Here is an 18,813-nt window from a genome sequence, read left to right as displayed (position 1 = left end):
CAGCTCTATCTCACGACCCTGAGATCATGACCTGAACCGAAATCAAGAGTTGGACGCTTCACTGGCTCCCCAACCGAAGATCTTTTTGTGACATTATTACGCTTTGTATCGGCAGTTCATCTTTCAAAGCAACCTTTCTTCAATATCCGATTCAAGTCCTATTTCAAACAGCTTAGAAAGTGTGGCCGGTTAGAAGCAGAAGCGCGCTGCCATGATTTATAAGCGGGCAGGTCTGCTGCTACGGGAGTCTCTCTGTGGCCTGCTGTCCTTCTTTAGGACCCATGTCCCCTCAGATGGCTTTGCACACCCCCGGCTACCGCTTTAACGAGGTGGGGTCTTTGACGGGGACAGGTGACACAAAGTGTGTCCGGTGCTCCAGCCAGTGCCTGCTTGTGGACGGGGCGTACTGAGCACCAGCTCCAGTTTTAATGTCTTCACAGATTGGGAAGACAGGTGCCTACCTGCAGTTCCTCAGCATTTTGTCCAGAATGCTCATTCGGCTGACGGAAGTGGATGTTTATGATGAAGAAGAGATCAACATCCGTGAGTTTTGCGTGGGTGACCCTTGGGCTTGGAATCCTCTTCAGTCCGTTTCTCGGGTGACCGTGTGCCCTCTACCCTCTAGATGGAATTCTCAGATCCGCGATCCCACTCATCCCAGGGGCCTTGAGGGCTGCTTTTCTCTCTCCCTTGTTTGCCGTCATTTTGCTCAATATCAGAGCGGCACCTGGGACGCCTTTGTGGAGATAAAATCACCACACTAAAAATAACCGCTGTCTGCTGCGTATCTTCTTCGTGTCCAGCCCTGTGCTGGATCCTTTCCATAAATCGCTACATTTAACTTCCGGCACATCCCAATGAGAATAACTACTTATTTGCTGGTAAGTAACTCGCTCAGGCGCCCAGCTGGGAGACGGCAGAGCTGGAGCTGAGCCGGATTAGGCGGCTGACCCTAGAAGGCAGGGCTGTCCTTCGGGGAGGGTCCCACTCAGGCAGCTGAGCGCAAAGGTCTGTATCTTAGGACAGAATGGAAGTATATCATTTCTCCTTACTCAGGGAACAGAATTTGCCCAGAGGAAGGTAAGACGGCTGTCTTCTGCTCCCTACCTCACCTCCTCACTCGTTCCTCCAATAGCTCATCCACTTGGTCTGGTAAATGGATCTGATGCCTTGGGAATTAAAATTTGCGTGAGACGTCCTCTCTGTAGGCAAAGAAAGGGGGACCAGTATGTTGCCCTGACGTCAAAAGAGCACTTCTTTTTTTTTTTTTTTTTAAGATTTTATTTATTTATTTGCAAGAGAGAGAATGAGAGAGAGCATGAGGGGAGAGAAGGAGGGAGACGCAGAGTCCCCTTGGAGCAGGGAGCCCGATGCGGGACTCAATCCCAGGACCCTGGGATCATGACCTGAGCCGAAGGCAATCGCTTAACCAACTGAGCCACCCAGGCACCCTGAGTCACACTTCTTTTTATTTATTTTTATTGTATACATTGAAGTGTACAAATGATGATTCGATACACATATGCATTGTGAAATCACCACTACGACGAAGCTAATGGACATGTTCCTAGTTGCCATGCTCCCTGCAGTGTTATTCACCACAGGCAAAACACAAGAGCCACCGTATGTTGTCCGTCGATGGGTAAATGTCTATCAGCAGATGGATGGATAAAGAAAAGTGTGGTATATACAAGTAATGGAATATCATTCAGCCTTAAAAGAGCATAAAATCCCACCATTCCCAAACACACTTCTTTAGATGCTCCTGACTGTGTTTGAGTTTTGACTTGGAGAAAATTTGGAACCAAGGAAGCTCATCCATCCCTTAGTCTTTCCTTTGAAGGAAAGAGGAGGGAAGCTCTTCATCCAAGCTCTGAGCTTTCACACATCCCCCCTCACAGTTTAGAACTGAATTTCAGATGAAAATCAGCAGACCTGTTGAGTGTCTGTGTCCTCACTTTCTTGGCTGTCCCCATGATAAGGACAGGATTTGAACCCAATTTGTTAAACTTCAAAGCCCATTTCTTCAGAAACTCTCTTATTGCCTTGGTTTTTCTCTTTGGGGAAGCATGGATAATTGCTGTTTAAGGGGTTTGTGAAGATTAAGTTACATATAAAGCAGTGAGCGTCTGTTCCACATGCAGGAAACATGCCTCTCGTCTTCTTTGTTTCTTCTCTTGTGGACATGTACTCTGCCCCTGTGTACATAGCATGGATATAAAAATCAATATATTACATAATTTGTGTTGGACCATCTAGATTTTTTTTTCTTTTTTAGCCAAGAAGCATTGAGTGAGCATCACAGATTACCCCAGTTATGATGTAAAATATAAGATAGAATTTGGGCCATGAATGGTGTTGGCATTCAGAAAGGAGAAACCAGTGGCCTTGAATGCTGAGGAGCTACAGTGGTAGGAGTTGGCCATATTAGCTCTGTAGCATTTAGACAGAAGACAAGAACAGGTGCTATGTTAGGTTCCATTGGCGGTGGGAACCAGTGTGCTACATATGGGGGTGGGGAATGGTGCTGGGGGGAAGTGCAAAAGGAGCAGTAGGTATATTGGGAGGGGCTGAAGTCAGCATGGGAGCCAGAAATGCAGGAAACATGGCACAGACCACAGATAAAAGGTAGACCCAAAGGCACTTCTTGCTTCCTTACAGCAATCCTGAAAATGCGGTGTTCCAGGAGCCTTTGAGATACAGTAGCGTCCCCCAGGAACCCAGAGACTCAAGGACAGCTCTACCGCAAGCATCATCCTTACACACATTCAAAAATCAGTCATCCTCACTTCCTAGTTAGTCACTTGTCTGTGTTTCTACCAATCTTACAGATCTCCGAGAGGAATCAGATTGGCATTACCTCCAGCTCAGTGACCCCTGGCCAGACCTGGAGCTGTTCAAGAAGTTGCCTTTTGACTACATTATTCATGACCCGAAGTATGAAGACGCCAGTCTGATTTGTTCCCACCTCCGGAGCATAAAAAGTGAAGGTCAGCCTTACAAAACTCCCGCGCCATGTTCTTCTGGAGTATGTAGTGAGAGCCTCTGAAAGAGCTGAACTGTGTTGGCGATGAGCTCAGTTGTCTGGGGGTGGGAATTAACCAGCAGCATCTGGGAGAGAAGCGAGGTCACTGCCTCAGTGGACAAGGAAGGGCTCTTCCCGTGAAGGTGGGCTGGTGGCTCCGCATGTGCAGACAGCGATGGGTGCGCTCCTGGGGGTGTGTCATGGTCAGGACATCCTCGAGATTCTGGTTTACAGGGGACACAAGACACAGATGCTAATGTATGAATGGGGGTTGTCCTAATGAAATGCACATACCTCCCTCTCTAGCCTCTGTGTCTTGTTCCCCCTCCTCCTTCAGGGACCACCGACTGTCACGGTATTAGGACCCCATAGGGTTTTAGGGTCACCATCAGCAGACATTGGATATTAGTGGGCCAGTATGGTTTTTAGCACAGACTGGGAGAGTTGGATGAGTGGAAAGGGAAGGAGGAGACTCACCCGCCTCCGTGTCACACCAGGAATTCTCTCTTCTGTCTCTCTGAAGCATTTTCACCGACCAGTCCTTCCCATAGACCAGTCTCTAGCTCAGGTTTGGGGTTAAAATCTCCATCTCGCCAAGTCGTTCGGCAAACCAGAAGCCGTTCATCAGCAGTGTGGCATCTGCATCTGAAGCTGGCAGTCCGTTTGCGTTGCCCGGGAGCGAATCCTTGAATCTGTGTTTACAGCCGTAGGTCCATTAGTAAGACCCGCGGCGACCACGGTTTGTTGACTCCTCCCGCCGAGTCATCCCGGGCCCAGACAGACGCGGTCCCCCCAGATCCCAGCACGGAGTCTCGGTCCGCTGCATTCTGAGCGGGCAGCGGAGGGCGCAACGGCTGTGCCCGCGGCCGCTCGGTGACCCTGACCGGTGTTTCCTGCAGACGGGGGCGTGTCCCGGAAGCCCGAGGAGCTGCACACGCGGCGGCAGACGGCGCGGATGAGGCTGTCCAAGTACGCGGCGTACAACACGTACCACCACTGCGAGCAGTGCCACCAGTACCTGGGCTTCCACCCCCGCTGCCAGGTGGGCTGTGCTCCCGCCTGGCTCCCTTGGGCACACACCGTCGGTTCTCTGTTCCGCCGAGTTTCAGTTGTCATTCCAGAGCGGGATGTGGAGGGTTCTGGAAGCCTCTGCCTCTTGGTCCACGTGTATCTCCAGTTCCCTGCAGTGATCTGCGCAGTGACTGCTGACGCCACAGAAGCGCCTCTCCCGGGGTTACACATTTGCTAGTGACTGTGCATGTCCGCATTTTCTTTACGTTCTAGCAACTTCCAAAGTGAGTTCAGGGCAGCAGACTGAGTGCTGATGGACCAGCCACAGAGATGAATAAACTCTGTCCCCATAGTCAAAACACACAGTCTAGGGATGGGAGAGATGCCCATGGAGAGAACAGTGAACAGAGAACAGTGAAAAGCTGGCAGGAAAGGCAGTAAGGGGAAGCAGAGAAATTATGCAGAGAAGGAGAGCCGTTTGCACTTACCGAGCACCTACTGCGTGCCAGGCAACGTGCTGGGCACTTCTGATATGTCGGTACTTCCTCTAACCTTTTTACGTAATAGAGAGTGACGCTTACTTTAGACACTGGGGTAAATGGGTAAGGCTGCCGATGCGGGGCCCTGGCTGGTCACCTGGATGTGTCCGTGTTTAAGCTACCCCTGTTATCCACTCAACACGTGCTGGAGAGGAAACGCTCCTGTCTGGTTTCTTACTTCATTCTCCCTAAAATCTTGCAAGGCAACAACATTATCTCCATTTTGTAAATGAAGGTACCGTCTTGGGTGGGGGACAGAGGAGAGAGTTTTGACGAATCGGTAAGGATTTGCCAAGGGGCCTAGGCAGACAGGAGGAAAGGGAACCCGCCTGCAGGGGAGGGGAGACATGAGGTCTTTGGGGGAATTAGAAGTGATTTTAGTCAGGCATCACTGGACGTTAAAGTGCAAGGGGAGGGTGGTCCCAGGAGAGGACCCTGGGAAGGGGGTGGGCAGAGAGCCTGCCACAGAAGGCATCAGGTTCCGTCAGGACAAATACCATATGATCTCACTCATCTGTGGAATTTAAGAAAACAACAGAGGAGCACAGCAGGAGAAGGGAAAGAAAAATAAGATAAAAACGGAGAGGGAGGCAAACCATAAGAGACTCTTAACTCCAGGGAACAAACGGAGGGTGGGTGGGGGGCTGGGGTAGCTGGGGGATGGGCATGAAGGCGGTCACGTGACGTCATGAGCACTGGGTGTTGTGCGCAACGGGTAAATGACTAAATTCTACCCCCAAGACGAATACTACATTCTATATGTTAACTAAGTTAAAATGAAGTAAAACATTTTAAGGAAAGGCATCAGGTGCTGCACGGAGGGTGGACCTGGGACCCCTCCAGGGAGATCTACAAGGGGCGGCCTGATGTGGGCAGCGCTGCATTTTGCATAGTCTGTTAGCATCCGTGGGTGAGTTCACGGAGGGCCTATGAGCCTGGTCCTGAAGAAGGGGCAGGCAGGATTTTAGATGTAGTGTTTCGTTTCAGACCTCGGTAAGGGAAAGGGGAGGAAGGAGTAGCTGGGGCAGCTGGAGGTGGTGGGAGCCAGGACACCTGCGAGGCCCACAGGGGTGTGCAGGATAGCTCAGGCCCTTGACTGCTTCCAGAAGGTTCTGCAGCAGCCTGAGCATGGGCTTGCCAGCTCTGTCCCTTTTGCAGAGGGAAACAGCAGACAGTGGCTTTAATTCTCCCAAGTCTGCCCAGCCTTCAGCTATCCCTGAAGTAGCATCAAGACTGATTTTTTTTTTAAACTATTCAATTTTACTGGAGACAAAATTGGAGAATGCAGATGAGCAGTTTTTTAAAGAATTAAAAATAGTAATTCTATTTGCTCCAGATAAGCTGTCCTAACATTTCCTCCTTGGAGATGAAATTTTTCTTTCAAAGCAGAGAAAATACAAGTGGAAATGTTCCCTTAATTTTGAAATTTAAAGAACCGGAGGAGACTCACGGGTTTTAGTCATGGTCACATCAGTTAGTGTCTGCAGAGAATTAACAGAACTGAGGTCCGGAGACCCTGGGCTCCAGCTGGACTGTGCCCCTGTGTCCAAGGGTGCTCGGGTCTGGGGGCTGCAGTCACAGCGGACTTAGAACCAGGCCACGTGAGAATTGCTGAGGGACTGCTCCCTCCTGGCCTCTCCAGCCTCAGTTCCCCCCGCTCTTTCCCTCTCTCTCAAACCTCCCTGCTCTTTTTCATAAACCTTCCTCAGCTGCATCCCCCACGTCAAAATCTATTTCTGTCTCATCTCTGCTCCCACAGGGCTCTGCGGTTCTAGTGGAGCCACGGTAGGCGTGTAAGGCCGCTGTGTCCTGCCTGGCCCGCCGTCTCTGGGCCCTGGGGATTCTCAGAGGAGTGCGGGGCACATGCCAGCTGCCAGTCTGGGGAGGGGCTGTCCGCTGGAGGCCGAGAGGGGTCAGGGAATGAGGCTTGGGTAGAGCCATGTAGCACCGTGGCCTGGGCAGGAGTCACACCAGGGGGCGGTGCAGGCAGATGAGGGGTGAGGGGGCGTGAGGCTAGGCCTGGGAACGGGAGCAAGCCCAGGACCTCTGAGTGTCAGTCCCCATGTCCACACGGGGACGGGGACGGTACCACCTCATAGGATTGCCCCTGACGGCACCGAAGGGATGGAAGGGGGCGCAGACACAGTGAGTGTGACAGAAGTGTGTAAGCATAAGCACTTAGTGACACGGTTTATTACTATGTTGTTACGCGTCATGCCTATGATGGAAAAATGCATTCATTAGAGTTAAAAAGTGAGGTGTGGTGTGAAAGCCTTTGGGGGTAACCTAGCGCACCTCGGGGTCAAATCCAGGGTCCAGAAGGCGTCGGTGCCTAGAAGGGTGTCACTGGGTGAAGCATGATCCGAATTAAAGATGGGGAGGCATCCGGCCGAGTGGGGGTGCGCTCGCGTGTGTCGGCCCAGGAGCAAGACCTGGGGGTCCACACTTCGTACCGGAGCCGGTCTGCGGGCGGGTTTCTCGAGCTGCGGGGCAGGTGGTACCAAGCTTTGCGTTGTCATGCCCGGGACGGGCCTGGGTTCTTCCAAGCGGTGGCGGCGGGCTCTGCTGACAGGCTCTGTCCTTTCCCGCCACACCTCAGCTCTATGAGTCCACGCTGCACGCCTTCGCCTTCTCCTACTCCGCGCTGGGGGCGGAGGTCCGGCTGCACTTCATCATCCCCAAGTCCAAGGAGCACCACTTCGTCTTCAGCCAGCCTGGGGGCCAGCTGGAGAGCATGAGGCTGCCGCTCGTCACCGACAAGGTACTGGCTCCCGGGCGGGGCGGAGCGGGGGGATGGGCATCCTCGTGGCTGCAAGTGACCATTGCGCTGGCGACCTGGAGACCATGGCCGCTTCATGAGTCAGGGCAGGGGGGGATGGGTACGGTGGCTGAACTTGGAGGAGGCCGGGGGCGCTGGGGCTTTGGGTCACTCCGACTGCACTTTGAACCTCGCTCTGCCGCTCTCGTGTTGTGTCATTGGAACCCGGCTCTGAATATTGCTGAGCCCCTGTTCCCTCACCCATGAACCTGGGCCGTAGTAAGTCCTGCAGGAGCTTCCCGTGAGCTTGGTTTGGGACGACTGAGGGAAGTCACCTGCGCGGAGCCTGGACGAGGACAGGTGCTCCCTAGATGTTTGTCCCTTCCCTATCTTGCCTCTACTATCGTTAAACAGAACAGTTGAAACTGTCCGAGGCGGTAGAATCATGCAGCGACTGGCCCCCTGTCCCCGGGGCCTGTTACCTGGACACAGTGACTGGTGTCTCACAGCCAGCCTCGATCTGTCTGTCCTTCTCCTCTGCCTTCCTCTGGTATTCGGAAGCAAATCCCAGATGGGGCATCACATCACCCATAAAACATGCATTTTCTCTCTTTTCAAGAGGCTGTTCTTCCTGATTCACTGTCTCTGTGACCGGCCTCCTTAGGGGCGCTGCTCCCAGGGACACCTGCTCTGTCGGATGAGCGCGACCCCGCAGGGTCAGCTTGCTGCCCTCCCGCCAGCCCCAGCCGGCGTCAGCCTGCTGTGGAACGCTGCTTTTCCTTCTCCGGGTGACGGGGCCGGGATGATAGGGTTGAACAGCCTTTCAGGCCCGACAGGCTTTCACCGAGCATTAAAAACATTAGTGAAGAACCAGTGGGACCTTTATTATGGGGTGTCTCATACCCCGCGGGCTGGGGTAGGCTCTTGCCCCGGAGGAGGATTTCTCTGTTACCCGGCTCACTTCTCCAGCCAGAGCCCACCAGAACTTCTGGGCGAGCTACAGCACAGCCGTACAGCAAGCAGGTCCTCTGAGAACCTCAGAAGAAGTACAAGACCTAGCTCAGCCAAAGTGGAAGAAAACATAGCTATTTATGTGAAAGATTCACACCCCAAGTGGATCAGGAGCTAGGCTGTATGGATAAGGCATTGAAGGACTTGCAGACATCCAGAATAGCATGGACTCGGCACACAGCTGATGCTAATTGGGCAGGGTCATGCATTTGGGTCATCGGGAGATGCTAGTTGGGGTTGTGTAAGAAGACCATTTCCAAACAAGCACTGACTTCGCTTCTGATTTTCTGGGCCAGCAGCTGGGGCTTGGTCCTGGTGTGTGGGGACGCTGGCTTGGATGCACTCACTCATGTCTACGCTTAGCCACCGGGTGGGCTGGGGGCTGGCGCATTAAGGGTGGTCGCCGTGGGAGGCCCGTCCCCGCTCTGCTCCCTGTGGTGTGTCCTCCTCCAGCCAGCAGCCCTGGCTCATCCCTGAGAGGGTTCTGAGAGAGGGAGCATGTGTCCGTCCTCTGGAGGCCAGCCTCGGAACTGGCATAACCATCATTTTCACTGTTTTGTGGGTAAAAACAAGGTCCCAGGGCTAAGCTGGATTGCGTGAGTGTGGGGTGGGCTCCATCTTCTGATGGAAGGTGCTGCGGGGTGACCTTTCAGAGGGAGGGGAGTGACTGTGACCATTTTTACAAACACTTCCCCTCGTCATTCCTACGTTTTCCAGAGTCACGAATATATAAAAAGTCCGACATTCACGCCAACCACCGGCCGTCACGAACACGGACTCTTCAACCTGTTCCACGCCATGGATGGTGCCAGCCATTTGCACGTGCTGGTTGTCAAGGAGTATGAAATGGCCATTTACAAGAAATACTGGCCCAACCACATCATGCTGGTACTCCCGAGTATCTTCAACAGCGCCGGAGTCGGTAGGTTGTTTACCTTGCCCTACTCGCTAAAATTTCTGAGACTGGGGACTTGGAAGAATATTCTAGAGATGAACGTGCTTAACATTTTTCATCAAGCTTTTTGATTTTTAAAGCTGTGTTCATCTGCTGGAATATTCTTCTTTGATGCTTGGTTATTGATTTAGTTCACATTCTCCGTGATTAGCAAGGATAAGCTGACCCGTGTGTGTGCGGGTTGGTGATGGAGGTGAGGACCCGACCATCGGGAGCTGGCTGGTCGCGCAGGGTGGGCCTTGATGAGCTGCTCTAATTCTGACAGGGGCTTTGCCCCCAGGCGGGTGTCCACGGAGCAGAGACCCGAGAGTGGGAGTGGTTTGGGCCCTTTCAGGTGCCGCCCATTTCCTGATCAAGGAGCTGTCCTACCACAACCTGGAGCTCGAGCGGAACCGGCAGGAGGAGCTGGGGATCAAGCCGCAGGACATCTGGCCTTTCATCGTGATCTCCGACGACTCCTGCGTGATGTGGAACGTGGTGGACGTCGACTGCGGCGGGGAGAGAAGCAGGTGAGCCACCTGCTCCGACCCTGTCCCCTTTCAGCCGGGGATTCTCAGCCGCCGTCTGAGGACCACAGGGGACACCTCATCTTAGAAGGCTTGGCGTGTGGTGGACAGGGCCCTGCACAGGACAGCCTCCTGTTCCAAGCCCAGCTTTATTTTGAGTTTTAAATTTGTTAAAATTGTACTGATGTCTAATCCATACAGAAAATCACAATATGTATAGTTTAGTACAGAATGTCTATGGGGGCATCTGGGGGGCTCTGTCGGTTAAGCCTCCAGCTCTTTGATTTCAGCTCAGGTCATGATCTCAGGGTCGTGAGGGCTTCTCTCCCTCTCCCTCGCTCCTTCCTCCCGTTCAGGCTTGTACACACACTCTCTCTCTCAAACTAACAAATAAATCTTGGGAAAAAAATGAAGCATCCACAAAAAAAGGCAGCATGAAACATATCCGGAAGTCTTCACACACTGAACTTCCGCTTAACCAACTCCTGTGTGAAGAAATGGAGCCTCACGAGTGCCCCAGAATTTCCCTCCTGTGGTCTTCCAGCGCCGGCCCCCCGCCCCCAGCCTAACTCCTATCGCCCAGGTGTGTTTTCATTTGCTGTGCCACATTAGGGTAACAACGGAAATCTTTCTGGGTCCTCGTTTCTTCTTCTTTTGAAGGAACACTAAGACCTGTGCTGGAGGTCCGTCGTGAGGGTCACGTAGACGCCGAGTGGCCTGCCGGTGGCCGTGAGAGCAGCACCAGGTGGAAGAGGCTCGCTGGACACAGACGCCAGCGTCACTGGGGCAATCGTTCCTTTTGTGACTTGCCTCAGGAGTGTTTCGGGTTAGGGTTGCCTGGTTATTTTTGGGTTGTTTTTAATTTAAAATTTTAAAAAAGATTTTATTTATTTGAAAGAGAGAGAGCACATGCATGCGTGAGCTGGGGGTGGGCAGGGAGAGGGAGAAGCAGGCTTCCCGCTGAGCTGGGAGCCAGATGTGAGGCTCGATCCCAGGACCCTGAGATCGTGACCTGAACTGAAGGCAGACAGACCCTTAACCAACTGAGCCACACAGGTGCCCTTTCTTTGTTTTTTTTAAAGAGACATGATGTTCATTTACTTCTTTTATGTGAGTGATATCCTGGAGAAATAATGACCGTTGATCAGTGTTTGTCCAGAAAAACATTTTCTGAACGATAGAGCTGCCCGTGACTTATGGGAGCAGTGATTCCGCTTTGCTTGCCGTATTCGCCCAGACGCTCTTCCAAAGGGTAGAGCGTGGCCAAGAGCTGAGACTGGGAGAGAGCTGGCTCTTATTCTACCTTCCTGAAGTCCATTCTGAAGCAGCAGTTAACATCCTGGGTTGCTGGGACTGGCCAGGGTCCTGGGGGTTTACTGAAGCCCCGTGGAGTGGGGAGGAAGCTGGGGTCCAGCAGAGTTGAGCTGCGGGCCTGCGCTCAGCTGCTCGCTCCGGAGTCCCTGCTTTCAGCCCCCTCCTTGGTCATCAGGTGTCCCTGTCGTCTTCACAGACAGCAGGTGCGGGCAGCCGGGCTGGGGGCTGGGGCTTATATGCCATCTTCCTCCTTCCCATCCCCTCACTGGAATTCACGGCCGGAAGCTTCCTGCTTTCCCTGCCACTTTAACTTCAGCTCTGCAAACCAGAAATGCCAAAGTGTTTTAGCACCGGACGGGAAGAAGGGCTTTGGAGACCCACAGCACTGTTTGAATCCAAGCCCTGTTGAGTCACATCGGGCAAGTTACTCGGAGCCTTTTTTCCCTCCTTGGTAAAACGGGGGTGACGTGTCCGTGGCATGAGAGGGCCGTGAGGACAAGTGACATGCCCAGCGTGGTGCCTGGCACTCAGGGAGGGTCGTGGCGGGTTCCACCCACGGCCACCCTACCCGCCGGCACGTGAGCTCCCGTTGGAAGGCGGCCCCCGGGCCGGAGGGTCTTGCTGCTGTTGCGCCTCCGCCCAGGGACGTCAATCTTCCTCTTTCGAGCAGGGAATTTTCCTGGTCGGAACGAAATGTGTCTTTGAAGCATGTGATGCAGCACATCGAGGCGTCCCCCAACATCACCCACTACGCCCTGATTGGCATGCGGAAGTGGTCCAGCAAGACCGGGCGCGGCGAGGTGCGCGAGCCCTTCTCCCGCTGCCACGTGCACGACTTCATCGTCCTGAACGTGGACCTGACCCAGAACGTGCAGTACAACCAGAATCGGTGAGTCCTGCCGGCGGAGGGGCAGTCAGCACCGCCCACGGGCCCAGGGCCCCCCTCTGCCCGTAGCATTGCTCCGACCCTGCTTTCAGTCCTCAGGTTTTAAAAAAGAATTTACATCATATGATTTCGTGGAGGGGAGATTCGCATGAGATTATTCCGCTGGCTTCCCCCGCCTGTGTGCTGTTTTACTTAGTGACTGCTGTATGCACCACATTACTTAGTGATTGATGTATGCGCCGCATTACTTCGTGACTGATGTATGCGCCACATTGTTTCTCTGGCTTTTGGTCTCCTTGCAACACATTGCTTTAAAGCTAAAAAGTAACTTCCATGTGATACTCTCTCCTGGTCTAGCCACAGAAGTGCTCACAACTCAAGAATAACCCACTGGCCAGTGGTTACCGGGCCTCTGTGGAGGCCGGGCAGTGGGCACACGGCCAAGATGGCCCTCCTAGGAGCCTCGATCTGGAAACCAGGCTGCCCGGCTGGGAATCTGGGTTCTGCCACTTAATGTCTTTGCATTGAGGCGCAGGCTTCCATCTCTGAACCTTGTTTTCCCTGCTGTAGAAAGCGGCTCCTGTTTTTATTCTGGGCAGTTTTCACTCTGATCAGTAGATAAAAAGGTGTTTGTGGGGTCCCTCACGCAGCACCTGTAGATGGGTTCGCCCATGGGAGTGTTTCTGTGGTGTTCACCTCGGGTGTGCTCTGCCTGCCTGGTACAGACACCCTACAGCTGGGCCTGCCCTCCTTGTTTGTTTTGCCTTATTCACATGCCTCTGTAAGGTGGGAAGGAGCCTACCCTGCCTCCAAAGCAGGGGCGCCCCCTCCACATGGCTGGTGGGGGCGTGCTGGGGGGTGGGGCGGGGCCGCCTCCAGTCCTATGTTCTATCCTCTGCTTCCGTGCAGGTTCATGTGCGATGATGTGGACTTCAACCTGCGCGTGCACAGCGCCGGCCTCCTGCTCTGCCGATTCAACCGCTTTAGCGTGATGAAGAAGCAGATCGCGGTGGGCGGGCACAGGTCCTTCCACATCACGTCCAAGGTGAGTGCGCCCGCCAAGTCCGCTGCCGGGGGCTGTGTGGGCTGCAGACTGGGAGCTGGGCGGAGCCGGGTCTGCGGGGCGGCCCGGGAGTGTACAGCCTTGCAACCCCGGGCAGATGGGCCTTCGGTAGCCAAGTGTCCTTGCGACAAGCACCACTAGAGTGATGCGTGTCACAGAGACCTAACCGTGCGAAGGGCGGAAGTGGGAGTCTGCATGAGTGTCCCTGAGAAAGTGACATTAAAGCGGAGACCTGGGGGTCGAGAAACGTCTTCATATCCAGGTTTGGGGAAGGATCTGGGTAGAGGAGCCGAGCAGGTGGGAGGGAGGAGGTGAGTATGGAAGAAGTGTACCAGGCAGGGAAAGAGGCAGAGATGGGCTGGAGGGAGCAGCGGAACCTTAACAGCCATGGGAACATTCCAGACTCTCCCTCGGAGTAATGAGAAGCTGCTGTTGGGTGTCCTCTGGAGGAACCTATAAGCTTTATTTAGGTCAACAGTATCTCTGGCTACGGCTTGGGAATCGCGTTGGCTCTGGAGTAAGAGGCGGTGGGAGAGGAAGGTTAGGGGTCAGCGGGAAGGGCCGTGGGGGTGGGTGCGAGGTGGACAGGATCTGGGGGCAGGAGAGGCTGACCCTTCCCGGAGATTCACATTCTTGGATTTGTGGGGGAGAGTCCCTAAGGCCCACGGGTTCTCTTGATTTTTCTAGACCAGACAGCCAGTTTTCTGATGGAATGCTCAATGTCACACTTCTTCCCGATCTCATTCATTAATTTCACACATCTCACTTGGGAAAAACCCCAGTTTTTCTGAACAGAGAATTTTATGGTTGAAGGTTGGGTTCTTCACTGCCAGCCCTACCATGTGACAGAGTCTTTTGGGCCGGGGCCACTCCCCGCAGAAGCCTGGCTGGGGGTAATGGCTGGGAGTGGCTGACACCTCGCCTCCCCACGCAGGTGTCCGACAACCCCGTGGCCATCGTGCCCGCCCAGTACATCTGCGCCCCGGACAGCAAACACACGTTCCTCGCGGCCCCCGCGCAGCTCCTGCTGGAGAAGTTTCTACAGCACCACAGTCACCGCTTCTTCCCGCTCTCCCTGAAGAACCACAGCCACCCCGTGCTCTCGGTCGACTGCTACCTTAACCTGGGATCTCAGGTGACTTTCAGAGGGGGCCCCGCTGAGCCCTCGAGCCAGCGAGCAGAATTCCTAAACAGATGCGCCGCCGTCCCGGACTAGCACTTTTAGTGGCTACTCGGCCCCTTTGCCTCAGGTGTTTGCCTCTCTGTGCAGGTGAGAGAGCTTGAACGCTCTGGCCCGATGCCGTAAGTTAGGGATGAAAGCCGACTCGGAGGCCAAATCACTTCTGACTCTCAGATGAATTAATGAGTAGATGAATCAGGACAAACTTCCTGGAATTGATTTTTAGGATTTAGATTTGGAAATGGCACTAAATATCATCCTTATCCGCACTGCCCCCGCCTCCCCCGCAACACCCTGCCCCACCCGGCCCCAGCCTTGAGCTTGATCTAGTTGTTAGTATTTGCTAGATGGAAAGCCCTAGCCTAGCATCATGTGGTTGAGGATTTCGGGGAAAATGATGGTTTCTCTTGGATTTCTTCTTTTTCAGATTTCTGTGTGCTATGTGAGCTCTAGGCCCCACTCTCGGAACATCAGCTGCTCTGACTTCGCGTTTAGTGGGCTCCTGCTATACCTCTGTGATTCTTTCGTGGGAGCCAGCTTCTTGAAAAAGTTTCATTTTCTGAAAGGTACCTGCTCATACATTTTACTCTGGATCTCGATTTGAATGCCTTTCCTCACCCAGTGCATCCGAGGAGGTGACTTCTGGCCCTTTCCTTATTGGCCAGGGGGTACACTGAGGTTCAGAGAGGAAACAGGACTGCCCCAGTTATCCCGGAAAGTCCAAGGAGGCTGATGCAATCCCAGGGCGGCTCTCGCTTCCTAGTACCTGTCTGGAGAGTCAAGACACATCCCCTTTCTCTTAGGCAAAGGGATAATTTCGACTTCGTGTTCCTTTTCAGCCCAAGTTCTTAACATCAGCACCTGGGTCCCTCCGTTCCCTCCTCCTGGTGCCTGAGCTCTTCCTCCTCGTCTTGGGGGTGCTGCCTACTCTTTGCCCTTCACTCTGACCTTCCTCCTTCTGTAGCTGTTGTTGTGCTAGAGTGGCTGAGAGTGACAGACATTCATCCTGGAGGGCATAAAAAAACGGGCTTCTAGCCAGCTGGGCTCCCTCACCGATCTTCATGTAACATTGGGTGCCTTCACTTTGACCTTCTGGAGCAGGTGTTTCCTGAGCACCAGCACTCTATAAGGCTTGGCAATAGTAAGAGGTTTCTAACACCGTCTGCCTTTGGGAAACATTTTGTGTGACAGGAGGACAGGACACGTGGGTAGGAGGGAGGCGGACCAACAGCAACCCCGGGTGATGGGCTGACGAGGCGAGGAGTGGAGAGGACGGAGAATCCCCCAGGCTGGGTGGGGAGGGGCTGCTGCGCCGGGCCTGGGTGCAGGCAGCTTGGGCGGGATGAGAAGGTAGGGCCCCGCCGGGAGGTGGCCTAGCACGGGGCAGTTCACACAGAGCTGGAGCTGGGAACACTTGGTTTGCAACTAGACCCACCGTGTGTCTGCTTCCGGTTCTGCTCCCTTTGTTCCCCCACTTCTTTCTGGACCTTTCTTCTGGCCTCCCTGTTGTCTCACCTGCCAGATCTCCCGACTCACCGTTGCGCTGTGCATGCTGCTAAGATAATGCAGCATTCCGAAAGTCGCAGGAGGCCCCCTGGACGTCTGGTCCTTCCCTCCCAAGTAGCATCCCGTTGCCTTACTGCAAGTAAATGCAGGCAGTCGCTCGCCTTTGGAGAAACTCACCTGTTTTCCTCAATGCCTCTGCCCTCGCCCGTGCATGCAGGTGCCACCCTGTGCGTCATCTGTCAGGACCGGAACTCGCTGCGGCAGACGGTGGTCCGCCTCGAGCTGGAGGACGAATGGCAGTTCCGGCTGCGGGATGAGTTCCAGACGGCCAACGCCCAGGAAGACCGGCCGCTCTTCTTCCTGACAGGGCGGCACATTTGAGGGTGACAGAGGCGGGTTTTCTGCAAGGCCGGAGCCTTCAGAACCTCATGCGCTCGAGGCTAAAGGAAATCCGAGATCCCTGGGGGCTGGACCAGGAGCGGCCCCAAGATTGGTGTGCCGCCCCCTCGTGCTGTACGTGAGGGACCCCGGGCCCGGAGGCGCACGGAGTCTTAGTGAGAGCAATGAGGAGGAGTTGGCGGCAGGCGGGAGGGCACACCCCTGCCTCGCGGGTTCCGGGCCAGGCCACGTGGCCCTGGGCTCTGTTGAAACCTGTTTCATGATGAATGAATTGTTGCCTGCTGTCATGTCACCCACGTGCTTCCACGGACAGACTTGACTTTTCTCTTAGTGCTAAAGGATCGCTCTTGGATTTTCTCGTAGAGGTGCCAGTATCCTGGGCGAAGGGCAGGATTTGGGCTATGTGGGTTTCCTTATCACCTACTACAAAGCAATATTCCAGAAGGACATTTTAAGTACAACGGCAGGACACAGGAAGAAACTAACATCATTTCCCAAAAATTATGTCATTGCCTACAAGTTTGCTCTTCTAGAAGCTAGCCCAAAGGCATCGACGCTGATAAAGTAAAGCAAGTGGTTTGACGTCAGAGCACATAAGATTCTATTAAAATAATATAGTAGAAGGTCAGTACCCTACCTCTTAGAAAGGGCAAAAGTGAAAAGACGCTTTCTTTACAACAAAAAAGCATTTCAGAAAGAAAATTAGGGTTGCTGAGGTTGACCTGAAGAGACAGACTTTGCCTTACAAAGGAAAGAGGACCAAATCGCTTGCTTTGAAACAACAAACACAACCAAAGTGACATAGAAAAGAGTTTGTAAGAACTAAACTTTTGACTAATTTATTGAAGCTGAGTTTTTGGTTCCTTAAATAGCTTGTTTTCCCTTATGAGTGCTTGGCCCCGATCAGAGTGGAAGGGGACAGAGCAGAGAAGACAGCAGGAATGTTCCATGATGCTCCCGGTCCATCTGTCTGATGGGATGTGTATCAAGCCAGCGTGTGAGAGCACCACCCACAGGCCAGGCGTTGGACCATGTGCTTTTCTAGTTCGGGTCCTGCTTAGTCCTTCCAGCAGCCCACATGGGGACAATTATCCTCCACTTGGAAGACGAGAAGGTTCACATACAGAGAGTCTACACCTCGCCGAGATCACAGTTCAGGAGGGGAGCGGAGGGATGGGCAAGTAGACTTCTGCCTCCCGGACCAGAGTCTGTCTTGCCCTGGCACCACGGTGCTTTCGGAGTGTCTCTAACTCAAGGAAGAATTTAAAGATACTCAGAGAAGAGCCATCAGAATGCATTCCAACACATCCATGTCAGACTCTTTCAAGCACTCTGACGGATAACAGTCCAAGAAGAAATTATTTTAAAAGATGATGCCAAAGAGTTAATCCTCCCCCCCCCCCCCAAGAAAAAAGAGCCCATGAGTATAAAAGATTTGTTCAATGTTTATAAAATGATCACTTTGTATATGCCATTATTCCTGTCTTGGAATAAAAACTTACCTTCTTTAGTTATATTTGTTTTTTGTAAATAGCAGCTTCTGTGCTATTCTTCCCATTTTATTAGTTAATTTAAACTTGAAAAAAGTCCCAAACGTTCCTCTTTGTTCCAGCCTTATAAATAAAACATAGAGTGCACTTATGGTTTCTTTGATGAGTATTAATTGCATTATTTTGAGAGGGAATAGTATGGTCAGTGATCTCCAGGGGCTCCCTGCTTAAAATCTCAGAAAAGACAGTTTTGGAAAGGAAATGATAAATCCATAAAAACAAACATATATTAACATGTGGAGGAATCCCTGAAAGAGGAAAGCAGACAAATTTAGGTGTACAGAACAGGAATGAAGCAAAGCATGGCTCAGACCATGCAGAGAAATGCGTGCAGGCAGTTGGGTCACTGTGCTGTGTGCTTCATAGTGGCTAAGGAAGCTGGAAAGGGGGCCTGGAGCAATTGTCAGGGCGATGATAGTGTGGAGCAACTGGGCTATCTAGTTCCTTCCAGCTCTTCTGCAACACTTAGAGATGCCACCAGCCTGGGCTAAGCAGGTGGCCATTGCTAGGGCAGAGTGTGGAGCAGACTGTGGAGCCTCGAGGAGGAGGGCACAGGGTTCCAGCAAACAGTAGTGCTTGTGTCCACTGATGGACTCTTTTCTGTCTTAGGTGCTTCCAACATGAGAGCTGGGGGTAGGAGTGGCTTGTGATGTGGCTTGTGATGGAGGAACTGACAAGGAGTGAAATTGAACTAAAATTCTGGATTTAATGGGGCAGGAGTGATTAACATGTTAGCAGAAAAAGAACATATAAATATATGTTAAAACAATAGTAATCTCGGGATGTCCAACATCTAAACAGTAAAGGGAAAGCAGCACCAAAAACAAACAAACAAAAAAACCCAGTGTATGTGGTGTAAGGGAAGAAAAAGCTGGGGAAGGGAGAGAGAAGCAGCGTGGTAAAGGAAGAAGATGGCAGAAACACATTGAAATGGATCCCTTCTTACAATAAACATAAATGGATTAAATTCACCTAACAGCAGATTGAGGCTCTCAGACCTGGTTAAGAGAGCTAACAGACTGGGCTTCAAAATTTTAGAAAGTTAATGGACAAAGAGATACTTTTCAAAGTTAAATCCAGAGGGATGATAATGGTCACAAAACTCTGTAG

The 18,813-nt window shown here is 52.7% G+C and overlaps 1 protein-coding gene across 6 annotated transcripts in view; it reads left to right on the top strand.

The window, feature by feature from the left end:
• Positions 1–17,790, top strand: part of GREB1 (growth regulating estrogen receptor binding 1) — a 135,540-nt gene extending 117,750 nt beyond the window's left edge. For all 6 annotated transcript variants that reach the window (XM_004745806.3, XM_045084866.1, XM_045084867.1 and 3 more), the window contains exons 23-33: positions 441–543; positions 2,832–2,990; positions 3,925–4,067; positions 7,175–7,336; positions 9,062–9,266; positions 9,634–9,808; positions 11,790–12,008; positions 12,915–13,050; positions 14,003–14,203; positions 14,676–14,814; positions 15,972–17,790. In XM_004745806.3, the coding sequence (XP_004745863.1) occupies positions 441–543; positions 2,832–2,990; positions 3,925–4,067; positions 7,175–7,336; positions 9,062–9,266; positions 9,634–9,808; positions 11,790–12,008; positions 12,915–13,050; positions 14,003–14,203; positions 14,676–14,814; positions 15,972–16,135 (1,806 nt within the window). In that variant the 3' untranslated portion in view covers positions 16,136–17,790. The remainder of the gene's footprint in view (positions 1–440; positions 544–2,831; positions 2,991–3,924; positions 4,068–7,174; positions 7,337–9,061; positions 9,267–9,633; positions 9,809–11,789; positions 12,009–12,914; positions 13,051–14,002; positions 14,204–14,675; positions 14,815–15,971) is intronic.
• The last annotated feature ends 1,023 nt before the right edge of the window (positions 17,791–18,813 follow it).

This window comes from Mustela putorius, unplaced genomic scaffold (genome assembly GCF_011764305.1).
Source record: "Mustela putorius furo isolate JIRA1106 unplaced genomic scaffold, ASM1176430v1.1 tig00000813_pilon_pilon_pilon, whole genome shotgun sequence".
Taxonomy (NCBI): domain Eukaryota; kingdom Metazoa; phylum Chordata; class Mammalia; order Carnivora; family Mustelidae; genus Mustela; species Mustela putorius.
The sequence above is the reverse complement of the archived record's forward strand: the minus strand, read 5'-3'. Positions and strand labels throughout refer to the sequence as shown.